At 35.4% G+C, this 16,204-nt stretch overlaps 1 protein-coding gene across 8 annotated transcripts in view; it reads right to left on the bottom strand.

Moving 5' to 3' along the window:
• arhgef28a (Rho guanine nucleotide exchange factor 28a) overlaps nucleotides 1–16,204 on the bottom strand; it is a 186,373-nt gene that overhangs the window by 105,053 nt on the left and 65,116 nt on the right. For 6 of the 8 annotated variants that reach the window (XR_015935911.1, XM_088629163.1, XM_088629161.1 and 3 more), the window contains 6 exons: nucleotides 8,404–8,528; nucleotides 7,520–7,845; nucleotides 6,023–6,227; nucleotides 5,243–5,378; nucleotides 3,716–3,796; nucleotides 2,779–2,821 (listed from right to left, as the gene is read on the bottom strand). Coding sequence is in view for 7 of the 8 variants with exons in the window: in XM_088629163.1 (XP_088485289.1) it covers nucleotides 2,779–2,821; nucleotides 3,716–3,796; nucleotides 5,243–5,378; nucleotides 6,023–6,227; nucleotides 7,520–7,845; nucleotides 8,404–8,528 (916 nt within the window). In the remaining variant the exon portion in view is untranslated. The remainder of the gene's footprint in view (nucleotides 1–2,778; nucleotides 2,822–3,715; nucleotides 3,797–5,242; nucleotides 5,379–6,022; nucleotides 6,228–7,519; nucleotides 7,846–8,403; nucleotides 8,529–16,204) is intronic. The other 2 variants (XM_088629164.1, XM_088629166.1) reach the window with 1 other exon arrangement.

The raw sequence follows: 16,204 nt of genomic DNA, 5'->3' as shown, positions 1-16,204 counted from the left end.
AACACATCTTGCAACCTTAACTGACCATACATTGGTCAAACAATAAACTCCAGTCCAGGAAGGTGTCATTCTAGTTTCTTCTCAGTTATATGTGGTTAGAGATAGCAGGTTGGGACTTGCTTGGAAGCCTAAGCAGTTTTCTAGTTATATATTACTACATTGAAGGAGAGTGCTGCATTTTCACTAAAATTTAACTTAGTAAGTTTTTCCAAGCCTTAACTGCTTGGAAAAAAAGTTGTCCCAATAATCAGTATTCCAAAAACATAAGCACAGTTTCATGGCTAAGGATCTGCGCCTGTGGCTGGAAGATTGCCGGTTCAAATCCTGCGGCCAGCAGAGGAATCCTACTCCGTTGGGCCCCTGAGCAAGGCCTTCAACCCCAACTGCTCCAGGGGCACTGTACAATGGCTGACCCTGCGCTCTGACCCCAAGCTTCTCTCACTGTCTATGTCTCATGGAGAGCAAGCTGGGGTATGTGAAAAGATGAATTCCTAATGCAAGAAATTGTATATGGCTAATAAAGTGATCTTATCTTAAGTAGAACAATTAAAGAACACTGCAACAAGAAGAGCTAAAAAAGAAAATGGATGGTGTAGGCAGTCTGAATCTAAAATGGTAATAACAATAGCTTTTACCATCGATGTTCACTCCTGGAATCTGCCAAATCAATCACTCAGTTCTAGGAAAGTTCTTGTACTGTATACAGTATATGAACTAAGATAATGCAATTAGCAGTTCTGAATGGTATTTACTATGTGCTGTGCACACTTTACAATGCAGCAGGTTTACACCATTATAACATTAATTTAATGACTTGGATTTACACCACTAACAAAAGATTAATGCAATGGAAAAAACTGGCTACTCATTTGAAAACTAAATGTAATGTAAGTCACTGGTACAGCAGTAAAATGCTGAGAATTTTATAGAGTTTTACTATTAAATTAAATCATTTAATGAATTTATTTTTACTATTATTGTTGTTATTATTATCAGACTGATAAACCTTTATGTTAACAGATTGTGTTAAGAATTAAAACATGAAATAGTTAAACTTATTATATTTCACACTTGTTAGCTGAATGGACACAGAAATGTTGGTGGTAACATCAGTTATAAGAGTTAACACATGAAATGAAATGTATTTAAATAATGTTAATTCTGTAGTTTTCCATAAAATATACTGTATTTTGAAATTTGCTTGGGGAAATGAAAACTGCTGAATAGTTTTGATTCCACTGTTTGAGGTTAAATGATGTTGATTAAACAATTCAGTACTTCAACAGTAACAGTTGCCTGTAGCTATAGTATATGACAGTTGTTAGAAAACATACTAAAACTAAAAAGAAAAAAAAACATTGTTCACAGTGTACATGAGTACTCTGTGTTTTACATTCTTAAAACTTTTTCAAATAAATTCTTACAATTTTAATTGATTGAATACTGACTTAAATAGGGTTTGAAAACTAAATATGAAGTCAATTGAAATACCTATTTTTGGATTTAATTTTATACTCCAAGGAGTTCATGCTTTTAGGAAAGCTTTGTGTTCAATTAATGTCTGTTTTTCACTCAATCAACATCACAGAACATTTTTCCAAAAAACCCCAAATAAAACTATATAGATGTGGCAAGAGTAACTCTGAAACATTGAAAATAAAAGTCAAGCTTGCATTTGCTCACATGTTTTAGGATTTGTTCATTGCCAGTTAAATTTCTTTCTTAATAGATGTATTCTTCGTACATCTTTTAGCAGAATATACAGCTCATGCTTTGCAGGACAAAGAATTGCAAGCATGACATTATAAAGAAATCTTTACATATGTCACAGAAAGATGGAGAAAAGATTAACAAAAAAGTCAGGTCCTGAGAGATTAATTTTTTTAAATAGTTTAATCTTCAAAGAAACCTGAACATCAGTATTATTGCTGTTAAACTTCAGAGGCTGGTATTTGCCAACAGCTATAATTTTCAGAACTCCTCGACTGTTAAACTAAAATACAAAAAAAAATGTATATCACCACAATCAGGCAAATGGCCCAGACTTTAGAAAGTATCCACAGAGCTGTTAAATGCAATAGTTAGGGTACAGTCAGTTCATAGGCAGACCTTTTGCTTTAAATAGTCCTTATCATGTACTTACTGTACTTTGTAAGGATTAGTGTTCCTCAGCACACTGCCTGATAAAGCTTCAGAATACCAAACATGAGCTGATATTTTCTGCATAGGTACAGGCACAATATGTTTGTATATATAACCTACTGTATATGAAATTGCCGTAGCAATAGCTACTTCAATTAACTTGAACACATTATACAAGAAAAGCTTTATGCTCATTTTATGCATACTGTATACTGTAAACGTACTGCATGCATAAGCCCTAAATATTGTGCCAAATATTTATATATTTTCACTGGGTAAAGAACTCAACAACAACTGAACAACTTCCACTACTGAACTTTTTAATGACTGAGCGTCTGATCAAATGCCAACAGCATTGAACTTAGTAGGTTTCTTGTATGAGAAACAGATCCTTTCAAAGTAAAATTGGAACTTGAAAAGGGGTGAAAACTGGATTGAAAGCAAGCACTTTTTAGCCATAATAATAAGACAGGAAAATAACTCAAAGAAAAAATAACAATTGTAAGCCTACAGTATATGGTTCTGTAAACCTCAAAAAGAGAATAAAAGTCTAAGACACTGAAATGTAACACCAATATAAAACTTCTACATTATAAATTTCTCTGACATCTTTAACCCATCAGTCTTTGTAAATACCTTTTCTCTCTTGGGTGTTCAGGCAAGCTGAAAGCACGCTGCTCTGAAAAAGTAACACAGTAAACATGTCTTAAGTACAAAAACACACATTTTTATCAGGTATTGATAATGATTGAGAAGACAAACAACTTCAACTTGTTTACATCTAAATCAACAGAGTTCAACCTCTTTTTTCAGCACTACAACAGCTTCAGATCCAGATTCAAATTCATTGTGACCAAAGTATTTTTACACAAAGAGTCCAATTTAAAGGACCTTCAGTTCAATTAAAATGAAAAAGAAATGAAATTCCAAACAGTCTGAGAGGCTGGGTTCTTCCTGTGTAAGAAACTACATTGTGGTGAAATAAATAATTAAGAGACGTAAACAATACTTTTGACCTAGTCACAACAAACTTGAAAGCTGCGATTTAAATTGCTGTTTGTGTCCTAGGCCCAATGCTTTTTTTCCTTTTGAAGAAAAACTATGTTGAAAACAGATGCTTCAGCAGACTGACAAGGCACATTTGAGAAGACAAAGAAACAATGAAACAATGGCTTTTAATGACACTGCACTTCCCATGTAGACACCACCATGGCTTAGACCAGCACCAGCAGTCTCAAGCTACAAAATGCATGCCCCTTGTATTAAACTAGAAAATTTCCAAACTTTCTGCAGAAAAAACATATAGTTAGTCAACTTGTATAAGATTAAATTAAGATCATGCACTTTGTAGCATCCATCACCAGACCATTGATTTACCCAGCAATGCAGTCGCCACAGACAAATACTATATGAAATATGAGTATTTGTACATGAGAGATTACCTTCTATTACAACAAGCAATGTTGGTTACATGATTATGAGATGCTTTAGGCCTGGAAACAGTGAATAGGCATCTGATTTTCATGCGGTTAATTTGGTTGGCATAGCATTTGATTGTCTGGTATGTACTTACTAACAGGGTTGAGAAGAGACATTGATTTAGATAGAGACAGAGCCTGAAGGAGGGATCGGCCGCTGCTGTTGAACACACCATCTACAGAGCAAGGACACATGGCTCACTGGGAAATTGTTTGTATGTTTTAGACCCTGCCAATTTGGCATTGCTAATTATTAATCAACCTGGCTCACTGCTGAGGCCCTTGTTTTAGAAGACAAGAAATAATGACCAAGCACACTGTTCTCTGAAATGTACTCTTATCAGAGCCATTATGCACCTAACTGGAGCATGACAAGGAATAGGAAACTTGATGATGCAGCTCTTAGTGCCAGAACTGCATTCTCATACTTGCCTGGCAAGTCATATAGATATAGAGGGTATGGGGTATTATAAACACACCCAATCACAACAGTGTGCTGCTCTTTTAGGAATTCCACCCACAGCTGGCTACTGACGTAAACCAGTGATGTCTGAGCTATACTGCTCAACCTGCTGTCCAGTTGAGCACTTTCTTGATGTATCCCTTTTAGAACCCCTTGTTTGTGTTTTCTGTTTTACTTCTTTTTGTAAGCTTGTAGAAAAGACACACGTAATTTATCTATCCTTATAGTTTCCATGGTACTTAAGAAACTACTCCACAATGCTCTTTGTGAGCACTTGCATCTAAACTAGAATGAAGCACTTGCAGAGTACAGGGGAATTATATTACTCCTTCTGCTTCATTTACGTCCAGAAATGTGAACATTAAAATATGAGCATTGTGTAAGCAGTGCTTTAAATCCTCCCTTTCCTATCCTCTGACTCATACCTCAACAATCAGAAGTCATATGAATGAAGAAGGCTTGATTAAACTGGTGACATTGTTTGCTTTTGACATAAATTCTCATACATGCAGTGCGGTTCATGCTTACTTCTGTTAGAATTTGTGTTTTATTTGATTACATTTCCTTTCAGAAAAAGAACATAGTCACTTCAGAACATATAACATGTTCCCACCCCAATTGCAACTGGAAAGAGAGTGGTTTAGAAACTGTCACGTTTTTTAATCCTACTGAGATAGTGAAATTCACATGCTTTGTGCAAACAGACAAAATGGAGGTTAGATTTCAAATATTTTCATGCACAGTGAAAAGTAATTGTAACGACTTCCTTGATTTTCTTGGGCCACAAACAACTCTAAAACCAATGGATAAAAAAGTCTGTTTTCCAACCTGATCAATTCAATCAAATAAAATAATCGGGACCTGATTACCCTCAAATACAAAAATAGTTTAATTCTATGTACATTTCATGTATTAAATATTGCAGTACTGATATCACTTGCAACCTTTTCTAAACATGCTACTATACAATGAGGTCCAAAGACAAACCTTTTGAAGTCTCTTCAAAGTTAAGTTATCCAACAAGCATCCAAAGGCCACATAGAAATACATTTCTGCTCCATTTTCTATTAACGATGTCCCTTACAGCTGTCGTAGTTTTAAATATTTCTTGTTGTTATGGGAGTTTTATAAGCTTTCTCCAGGTGGGAAAGACACTGACCTTCGGTGAGATCTGAGATGTTGGTGTCCCGAGAGAATCGCGGCCTGGAGAGGCTAATCTTGGGGGAGGAATAGGAGTAGGAGCGCAGCCGGATCCCAGGGTCCCCTGACTCCTGCGGACTGTGAACTTCATAGGCCTTGAAATTTACAAGAACAGACATTATCTGGATTGTGCTATATTACCACTGCGTAATGACATGAAAGACTCAGACAAGACACTTCCAAACACTATAACCTTTAAAATAACATAATTTCCCAACATAAATTTACTTCAGGCACATGTGAGTAAAGGTCATAATTTGTTGATTGTTTTTGGCAGTCCAAGGATATAACTGCTAATTGTCAAGAGAATTTATATTGGTTTACTTATGTAATCACATATTCTGTTTTAAGTCTAGTCTGGATCTTTAAAGGTAGAATAATCAAAACTGAAGCATACGCTGAGTGTTTAGTATAAAGAAGCACTTTGCTTTGTTTTTTGTTTTCTTTTTTACTCCTTGGTAACGTCTGACAAAAACAACCAAAAACTCTATTTAACTCATTAAAAAAGAGCACTACGTTTTAACTTAAATTGTTGAAAACATCATTTGAATGGTTTCATGTGTGTGTTATTTGAATTTCTATATATAAAATGTTAAAGGCTCAGATTAAGACCTGTAAATTTACAACCAAGTGAGTAAATGGACAGATGTTGATCCTCTTAATACATTACTAATAAACTTCAGATTGAAACAACCTTTTGACAGTCTACCTCCACCTGAATGAGCTGAGGGCAGTGTACCTTTGAGAGGGTGTTGGTATGTGAAGACAAGGATCTGGCCCTGCTGGAGCTGAGCTCAGGTGAAGTGTCAAAGGAGTCCTGCTCGTCCGCACTGCTTGGCTGCAGAGCTGCAATGGACTGGGGAGATGTAGAAGCTTGGGATAGAGGAGATTTGTCTAATGTATCATCATCTTCACTGTCTACTTCAAGAGCGACCAAATTGGGGCTGTAACAAAATGAGAAAGTGTTTCGTAAATAAAAAACACAGGCTTGTCCACTTTCTTAGACAGACTTAGGAATGACTTTATCACAATCTGCCTTGTGCCCGCTACTTGCTGGGACAGGCTCCGGCTCCCCCATGACCTTGAATAAAGTGGTTAGAAAATGTATGCATTGACTTCAACACACATCACAATAATGACGTATCTTGTCATCTTATCAAAATGCAACTTAATCACTTCACAAGCAATCTGTTTAATCAAAAGTACAAAGTGCAATATAAATTTAGCTTCAAGCAAGTGAAAAGGAAATTATTTTTACATCCTGGTAGATTTATGAAGCTACTGTATATACAATAAGTAGTAACACTTTCTAGCTTAAATTAGGAAATTCACAGATCAAGCCATGGCTATATCACTAGACAGCGGCGACTCAACAGGAGATTCCCTGAAGCAGAAACTGTTTCAGCAGGTCAGTTGTGGGTTAGATGACAAGCATTCTCTCAACCTCCAACAGAATAGTAGCCCCTGCAAATTCCACCTGCAACATTGGAGTTAGGTCACGTCTCTTCTTCAATTGGCACTGAACCACCTGTATGACACTGTAGAGCTACTCGAATGTCAAAAGATTAGTAGTATGGTTGGGGAGCAGGTTGGAGGAGACTGTCCTCTTATGGGTACAAGGGGTATAACTTTGAGTCGAGATGTAGATTGATCACAACAGAAGGTTCCAAATTAGGTGATTTTGCAACAAAAACTGCAGTTTATTCATAAATAAATGTGTAAATAAAAAAACTAATTCTTGCTTAAACTGTATGATTCAACCTCAAATGCTCCAAGGATAACTTACTGTAGCAATATTTATTCATTATTACTAATATATTATAATATATTGTTGGCCAAATGTCATTCTGGAACTCAACCTGTTATTTTAAAGTTTAGACTATTGAACTACAACTTATGTTGCTGTTACTATTCTTGGTAATTCTGTAATAATGTCAGTTTCAGAAGCTGATCTTTCATCCTGAACAGGTTAAATGGATCAATGATTTGGAAGACGGATCAAGAATTTTGAAGATGTTTTATCACACTTGTGCTTTGCACTCTGAATAAAAGATTACCCATACAACAATTCTATTTTGATGGATTAGGTGCAAGCATGTAGCTTTTCTTCCCTTCCCAAACACCACTGAAGCACATCCAGTAGTAATGTCCACTGTACTAAAGCATGCCATAGCTGTAATCACTATTAGGCTTATTCTGCCTGAAACATAAAATAATTTGCCCTAAGATTTCTTACCTCAGTGTGCATGTGCTGTTCTGCGGTGGACTTCCTTCTTTATTGAAGACATGAGGCCGGTGTGGTTGATTCAGTCTAGCCAGTGCCAAGTTGGCAGGGGAAACTGAAGGAAATTTTTCTCTGTCTCCTGCATTGTTGCTCGTATGCCTTTCGTCACCACAATGTTCGGAAATGTGATTACAGCAGGCGGATGAACCTGCTTCCTCTGGGAAGTGAACTCCAGAGTGAGAGAGTCTTCCCTGTCTCAAATCTGATGCACAGCTGTCTGTCTGTGTGCTTTCAGTGGTGACCCCGTCAATGCTGTATTTTATATCCAGGTCATCCACCTATAATGGAATCAAGAATTCAGAAGTCCATCCATCCAATTTCTAACTGTTTCTTTCAATTCAGGGAGAATTCAGAAGTCACAGAATAAAAAAAATATCACCACAGATGCTTTTCTTTAAATTTATAGATAGCTGATGAGGAAGTCACATCAAGCAACACCAGCATACATATGTATCTGAAGAAAAGTAAATTGAACTGTAATATTTTGTCCACAATAGATTTAGATTTGTCTTTGCTTGATTCACAACTTTTATTCTGTTGGTAGGAAAAAAAAATCCAAAGACTTACAGAACTATCGGCTGAAATAATTTCAATAATTACATATTTACAAAACAAAGAAGAAAATGTTCAAATCAACTCGGTTTTTTATTGCTTACATTAATGTTTATTGTTCTTCCACAGAGGAAAGTGATGGACATGGGATAAATTACAGCTCAGGTATAAAGACTGGTCAGTAGACCACATCAAGACTCAGTATTAATAAAACAGAAAATTATTTCAAATCATTAACACCTTAACCAGAAAGCCATTAAGAAGCAAACGCTTCCATATAATACCTTATCTACAAGCATGGAGTTGGCATAAATTTCATCCTTCCCATTCAGCATTGCCGAGAGTCTGGAAGCTGCAGTGAATGTGGAGTGTATCTGAGGTTTCTTGAAAGAAGGAGAGTGATTTTTTTCTGAAAAAAAAGAAAAAAGAAATTAAAAAAAAATCATTTTCTATAACTACTGGGAAAACATTTGAATTATTGAATCTTTGCACGTCGTCATTCTCTCACAGATGATGCTATTTTTTCATGCTTGTCTCCTTCACCTACACTGTACAAGACCCAGCCATGCAAATTGTACTGTAAGTTGTCTCCAGCAATATTCATATACTCTACATACTCTACAGATGATCTACACAAGCTTAACATCTATTTTCAGATTAGATTCAAGAGCAAGGTGATATTGTTGTCATAAACACAAGTGTGAGATGCGTATTTAGTGATCTGAACACTGATAATTATTTTGCTTATTTTCCATTTCCATACAAATTAATCATTTTTAGATTTTATTAATTATGTCAGTTAGTAATTGCATTGCATTATTACCTTATACACTTCCATTAATGAACAGGACTAATGTACAGTAAAAAAAAAACAGATTCTATTTTATGTATTTGTTCAGTGATGATGATGATATTATTAACAATAAATATACATACAATTTGTATCATACTCTCCCTTGTGTTAAGTAACATTATTGTGAGAGCTTTCACTGATCCAATTGCAAGTATGTGAATAGCTTTTCACTTTTCATTTTCAGTGCAAAAAATACTTTGTTGGTGAGTCTGCATTCTTTTCATTCTCACAAATGATCCCCACGGCAATATGGAAACTGTGTGCACTTTACCAAACATGTCAACACACTGACAGCCACGTTTCATTTTCTGATCTGAAAAAAAAGTCAAAGAACACCTGTGGCCACAAAATAACAACATGAAAGCACATCAAAGAACTCTGAGTTACTGCAGTACAACATACAGTTTTCTTTTCTGATATGCTTTAAAATACTTTTTTTCAGGTGCTTATCTGGCTAGATAGTGTTGGATTACGGTTACCACTGCCTCATTTTCACCTACAAAACATTTAAGAAGCAATTAACCCAGCCTGTTAAATCTCAGTAAAAAACTTAATTCACTGACGGGATAGAAAAATTTTACAAATTTCAAATTAAGCACAAAATCGTGAACTTTGTGAAAGTACCTTAAGTCGCCGTGTTGTCGCAAAAGCCCTGGTCTTACCACAGGCGAGAGTGAGAGTTCCCGTGAATTGTGATGTGATGTGGCCCTTCCTGCTCACTAGGCACTGTAATGACTAATGTAATATGATGTACGAGTGGATAAGAACAGGTTGTGCAGCAGATATTTCACCGCAGAAATGTTCCAACATGATCTGCATGCCGAGTTAACAAGTAAGTAGTATTTGTCTGCAAAACCGTCACAAAATAAGAAAAATATTTCTATTGGATTAAAAGAGATGTATTCATAAGCCTGCTTGTTTACAATGTAATAGGGCTGCTTCACGTCACTGGAAGTTTTGTTGTCCTTTACTCTGAACATGGCACTGAGCATACCTGGAAATTTCCTCTATTTTGTCATGTCAATTAGGGGTTTTACAAGTTACTGTGTACATTTTACTTTTATTGTGATTTGAAATGCAGATATCAATACTGATTCTTTCTAACCCGAAATACAAAAAAATAGAGTCGCAGTACCATTTTAATACATTTTTTAAAAATACTCTAATTTCTGTATGGAGCTTATTGACAAGAATTGTACAGTATTGGATTTGAGAAAATCCTATGTGACCCAATACTGCTGAAGTAAGATAATTTATCATTTTAAAAATGTGATTAATCTACATAACACATACTGTATAACATATACAGTATGTTTCTGAATTAGGAATTTAGTCAAATTCAATTAATACAAATTACATTAACTGAGTAAAACTTGTATAAATCCATGTTGAAATAGGTCTTCACTCATTACAAACAGTTCTATTAATGATCACTAAGATTATCAAAGAATTTGCCTGAGATCATGGCTCAGCTATAACAATCATAAAACAGTATGCTCTGTTTTTTGCAGGTACACTACATAATCTAGCACACATTTTGATCTGTGAGCAAGGCAGTGACTACAAACATAAATATAGGGCACTGCAGAAGTATTGACCCCATCCAATAATGTCTCATTACTCCAATCACAAATGACGCTTACACATTTAAAGTGAATATTTATCATCAACACTTGAATGCTCTAACTCAACACTTAGGGGTAAAGGAGGTTAAAAGCTAAATTAACATAAAAAATGAAGTGCTAATATACAGTGTGTATCTCTTTCCTAGAGTTAATCCCGCATCAGCAGGGTCCGGCTGTCGGCACACCAGTCTCCATTTGGTGGTCTGAACCAAATCTTTGAGCTGACGTTGCCATTAACTGCGACTAAGAAATACTCCAACCGCCTGCCATCGGAGTGGGAAAGGGGGGGAGGAGAACAAAGTAATGTAGCCAATTCATAGAGGGAGATTATTAGGAGGCATGGGAAATTTGGCCAGGATGCCGGGGCTACACCCCTACTCTTTTCGAGAAACACCCTGGGATTTTTAATGACCACAGAGAGTCAGGACCTCGGTTTTACGTCTCATCCGAAGGACGGCACTTATTTACAGTATAGTGTCCCCATCACTATACTGGGGCATTAGGACACACCTGGACCGCAGGGTGAGCGCCCCCTGCTGGCCCCACTAACACCTCTTCCAGGAGCAACCTTAGTTTTTCCCAGGAGGTCTCCCAGGTACTGACCAGGCTCACACCTGCTTAGCTTCAGTGGGTTGCCAGTTGTGAGTTGCAGGGTGATATGGCTGCTGGCCTGCTAATTTACAGTGTATTGATTATATAACTATTCACCCTCCTAAATCAGTACCTGGTTAAAAGAACAAGGTTGTAAATTGTTGGGGGTAATTCTTGAACAGCTGTGCACACAGGGATGGTGCACATTTTGTCCCATTCTTCTTTACAAACTCAAGCTTTGTCAAGTTAGCTGGGGATCACTAATGGACAGCAATTCATTTCAGTTCCCTACATATATATTAATACACTACACACCAGTGCTTCCCACACTGTTTGCCGTGGAAACAGAATGGATCATGTTTTAAAAGGGTGTAACAGCAGCTTCAGGTACCTCTTGCATTCAATCAAGGTATGCTCATTGAAACAAACTCACCTTGAAAACCCATTCAAAAAAGTGAAGTCAAACTTTCATCCTTGAAATTAAAGTTGGTTTAATTTAAAAAAAATATTTTATCTTGCACACTGATGCCATGGCTTCCATAAACAGCCTTTTATGCCATGAAGAAAAAAATTTTTTTTTTTGCTATTGAACTAGATAATATTTAGTTTAAATTAGACACTTTTGCATTTAAACACGATAGTGCTTCTAACATCGCCAGCACCAGGACTCTCTTCATAAATGTATTACTCTGTTGGCTACGGCCTTTGTGCCATCCTGGAACTGTTCTGGCATTCCAGTATCCTTTTACATTCATATCTGTGCAAACAGATAAAAAAATATTTTTTTTCTCCGTAGTTCTAATAGGCTTCTGTAATATTAGTATTAATTATTCTATATAAGTCTTATATGTGATCCATGAAATAATCATTTTGAAAAGTACTGCAATTAGATAAGCTTTAAACTCGCTAATAACAATGGAATACTATATACAATCATAAAGAAGAGCCAAGGAGAACACCTCTTTTGTTACAACTTACAGTAACCATGATTTTTTGTTAATGTGTTGTCTTCTCTAATGTAATATATTAAAATCAAAGGACTGTTACAGTAGGTAGGCTTACATGAACAATAGAACATATTATGTGTAGCACTGGGGAAAATAACTTTTAAAAGTAATCCCTTACAGCCAAGCTTGTGAAAATGATCATAAAAAAAAAATTAAAAGTCAACAGCTACAGTATTTCTACGTAGTAAGTTACAGTTTCTATGTAGAGTAGTATGCATTAGTTACTGCTACTGTTTTTGGTTGAGGAATAGAGTTAATTTATATTTAAAACTGTGACTGGGAGCTGGCCAATATTTGCTTTTCTCATGGGTACTGTCAATACTGCAAGTTAAAAGCAGAAGCACCTACACAGGTGTTTGAAATATCCCAAAACAACTTTGCGTGACATCTCTATTTCCCATCAAGGCAAGCAAATACTGTTTTCTCCACCTTATTGCAAGCTTTGATTATACTATACAATTCCTTTCTCTGCTCAAAAGTAAAAGGACATCCGAAACCCATAAAAGAATAATGACTTCTCAATGTCTTTTTATATTTGATGTGTTGCTATTTTTTAATTTCCGGTTCACTTTTGTCAAAGCTCTGAATTTCACATTTGAATCAGTTAAAAAAACACCAGTTCTGCCTCTATGACTTGTAAGAAGTACTCTAATTTAAGCTCAGAGGTGAACAATAAGTATAAAATCTGAAATTTGCAATTCAGTTCAAAAAAGGTCATCATCAAATTAGAAGAAAAGTGATTTTTACAAATTGTCATGTATTGTTGTAAAATTGTAATGTATTGTCAAAGAAATTGTCATTTCGTTTTTGCTGCGATTATGAAATTTAAATGGTTAGTACATGTTTCTCTATAAGAGTTTATCTGAGTATTTCCAATATAATACACAAAGCAATCTAGAGACATGTTTAGAGACTACAGAGATTTGAGATTTAAAAATGGTGCGGATTTCAGCAATGCCCTAACTGTGAAAAGCAATTAGATATACTGTATGCAGACAACCCTCCTAAACACACAGTAGTGTACAAAGACAGGGGAAATTGTTGAAGGATGCAAGGCCTAGATGTCAAATAATATAATGTAACAAATCAGGCACATTAACCATTTTAAGATATAGGGCTTTTACTTCACATCTGAAACTTAGCTAAGCATAAACATAGCCCATTCCTGATGAGAACTCAGACAATAAGTATATCAGAGCTTTGACCCATCTACAGTATTTTTACAAACTTCCAGATGCATCTCCTTATAATATAAATATATAATATATAATATATAATATAATATAAATATACTGTAAATAGAATATAAAAGCAACATAAACAACATAGGTTTGGAATTCCCATCTAGCATGTACTGTAGGTCAACATTTTCAGTAAATCTGAGCTTATGCCCTGACTGACTGGTTATCTTATTTTGTGGAACCATTTATAGTAACAAAGCAGATAATTAGCAAATCACCAAATCTCCGTTAGCCATTTAAATATGACTGTCAGCCTTAATGAACTACAATATGAGAAAGCCTCCTACCTTATTACACGTTCACAAAGATATGCCTATTCTCAAGTAAAGACCAACATGTAATTATTTCACATTTTCAACTCTAGTTCACAATTGAACCAGTCAAATGTATGAACTAAAAGCAAATATGATCATCAGTGTAAACTGAAACCAGTATGTCTCAGTGAAATTGAAAACAAATGTTCTCCTTCTTAAACATGGATTTTTTCCTGCTTACAAATCTGCATGCAGAGCTGTCTTTTTGAAACCTCAACAAAACATACAGCCCAAGAGAAATTATTGTGCCTGGGACTAATTCTGATACAGTTTTTAACTGTTGGTAGCAAAATCCAAATAACACCCCCTCAGTCTGGTACTACCATCAAGAAAGATATATTAGCAAATTTTAAATTTCATTATCTTTAATTCCTTTTTGTCATATAGATCCTACACTTTTCACTATAATTGTAGCCTTTTAAGAAAAGTTATATTAAATATTATACATAAGAATGAAAATTCAATATTAATACTCTGATTAATACTTCATTATACATTTATTATAGAATTAAATATGCATTTACTGTAATAAAACACTTATCAAAGCATAGAGCACGGCAGTTCATATACTACTGTATATACAGCATATATTAAATAAACTTTGCTACAACCCTCTCAAGAATGCTTTAAGGCCACATAGGGAGTACACTGAAATTAAAACATACAGTATCCTACCCTGCTATTCAGACTTTGCTTATTCACTGCTCATTCTAAGTAATCATGTGTTTAAAAAAAAAACTCCAGTGAAAAGACACATTGACATCATATAAACATCTGGACATCCTTCTCAGCCCTCAAACATGCCCCCTTGTGTACCTAAAATTGTACCGACACAAACTGACCTACTATATTACATGTAAGATTATGCAAACTATAATTACAAGTAAACTAGAGGGTTGTCTACAGTGAAATGGGATCCAAGGGGATAGTTAGCATGGATTAACAAAGGGTAGCTATTGTAGAATTAACATGTTAGAGTTCTTTGAAGTAACAACAACAGTAATGGGCATGCACAGAACATACATATATTTAGATTTTCAGAAGGCTTTTAAAGTTCCTCATAAAAGCTTTATTCTTATATTGCAGGCAGTAATTATTAAAGGTAATGTATGTGTTTGGACTGAGAACTGGTTAAAGGATAGAAAACGGGGAGAAACACAGGGAGAGTGCTCAAATTGTAGAGTTTGCAATTAACGGAGTACCACAGGGGTCTATAATAGGGACACTGCTTTTGTTAAATAATATCGGGGATCTAGATTCTAGGTGTTGCTAAATAGTGAAGCTTACCCATGATACCAAAACAGCAACATTTGCAAACACTGCAGAGGTTGCAAAAGAAAAGCGAAAAGATGTAGGCAAAATTCAAGACTAGACAAACATTTGCTACATAGTATCTAATGGTGTGTTATGTGCAGGTAGAAAAAATATAATACAATACATCTAAACAGGAAACACTGAGATTTGAAGAAGCCACATATTAAAAAGACTTGGGTATTTAAGGCAATTAATTTACAATGAGGAATCTTATGTCAAAATTGTACAATGCACAAAGTGCAACCTCATTTAGAATATTGTGTACATTTTTTATCATGTTACAAAAAAAGAAACAGTGCAGAGAAGAGCAGCCAGATACATTCTGGAGCTTAACAGAATGTCCTGTTCTGACAGGTGGAAGAAACGGAAACAGAACAGAGAGGACTATAATAAGATTCACGTATGTTGAATCCTCAAATTCAACATACTGGACTTCAGAATGAAAAGTCAAACATGAGGCAGAGGAAACGTGTGGAAACTACACAAGGCTGCTTTTAAAACTGGGAACAGGGATGGACTTCTTTATCCAAAGGTTTGGGGGAGTATGAAACAAACTACCTTACATTTTATCGAAGCTGACACTTTAGCTTATTAAGGGACCTGTGCAATACATTTATATTTTTAGTCATATTGTGCAATATGACTTTTTTGTGTAGTGCTCTGTTCTGGTTTGTTCTTTGTGTGTTCTGGACTGTGAGTAACTCTTCTTAGTGCACTTCTCACTGTACTGATTATATTGTATGTATTGTATTATTATTATTGTATCATTCGTTATACTGTGGCTGTGTTGTCTGTGTTAAGCTGCTGTCTGTGTTAAGCATCTAGCAACCAAACAAGCTGCTGCAGATATTATGAATGACCTCCACTCACTTCTAAACTTTCTTATGTTTGCATTTTGCTACTGTATGTTCTCATGTGGTCTTGTGACATTGTCTTTCAGTGCTGCGGTTGTGAGAAATCTAAAAACAAAGATGTATTTTATTTTAATTTACAAAAAAAGACAAAGTATGTACAAGTTAAAACTACAACTTGTTTTATCAAATCAAATATCATTGATATGCAGTGATTGCATTGCACAGAGCAAAACCACATTTTCCATTAATCAGCTGTTTAAAGCTATATTGCTGTACTGGGAAGAAC

This window comes from Lepisosteus platostomus, chromosome 4 (assembly GCF_059453375.1).
Source record: "Lepisosteus platostomus isolate fLepPlt1 chromosome 4, fLepPlt1.hap1, whole genome shotgun sequence".
Classification (NCBI taxonomy): domain Eukaryota; kingdom Metazoa; phylum Chordata; class Actinopteri; order Semionotiformes; family Lepisosteidae; genus Lepisosteus; species Lepisosteus platostomus.
The sequence above is the reverse complement of the archived record's forward strand: the minus strand, read 5'-3'. Positions and strand labels throughout refer to the sequence as shown.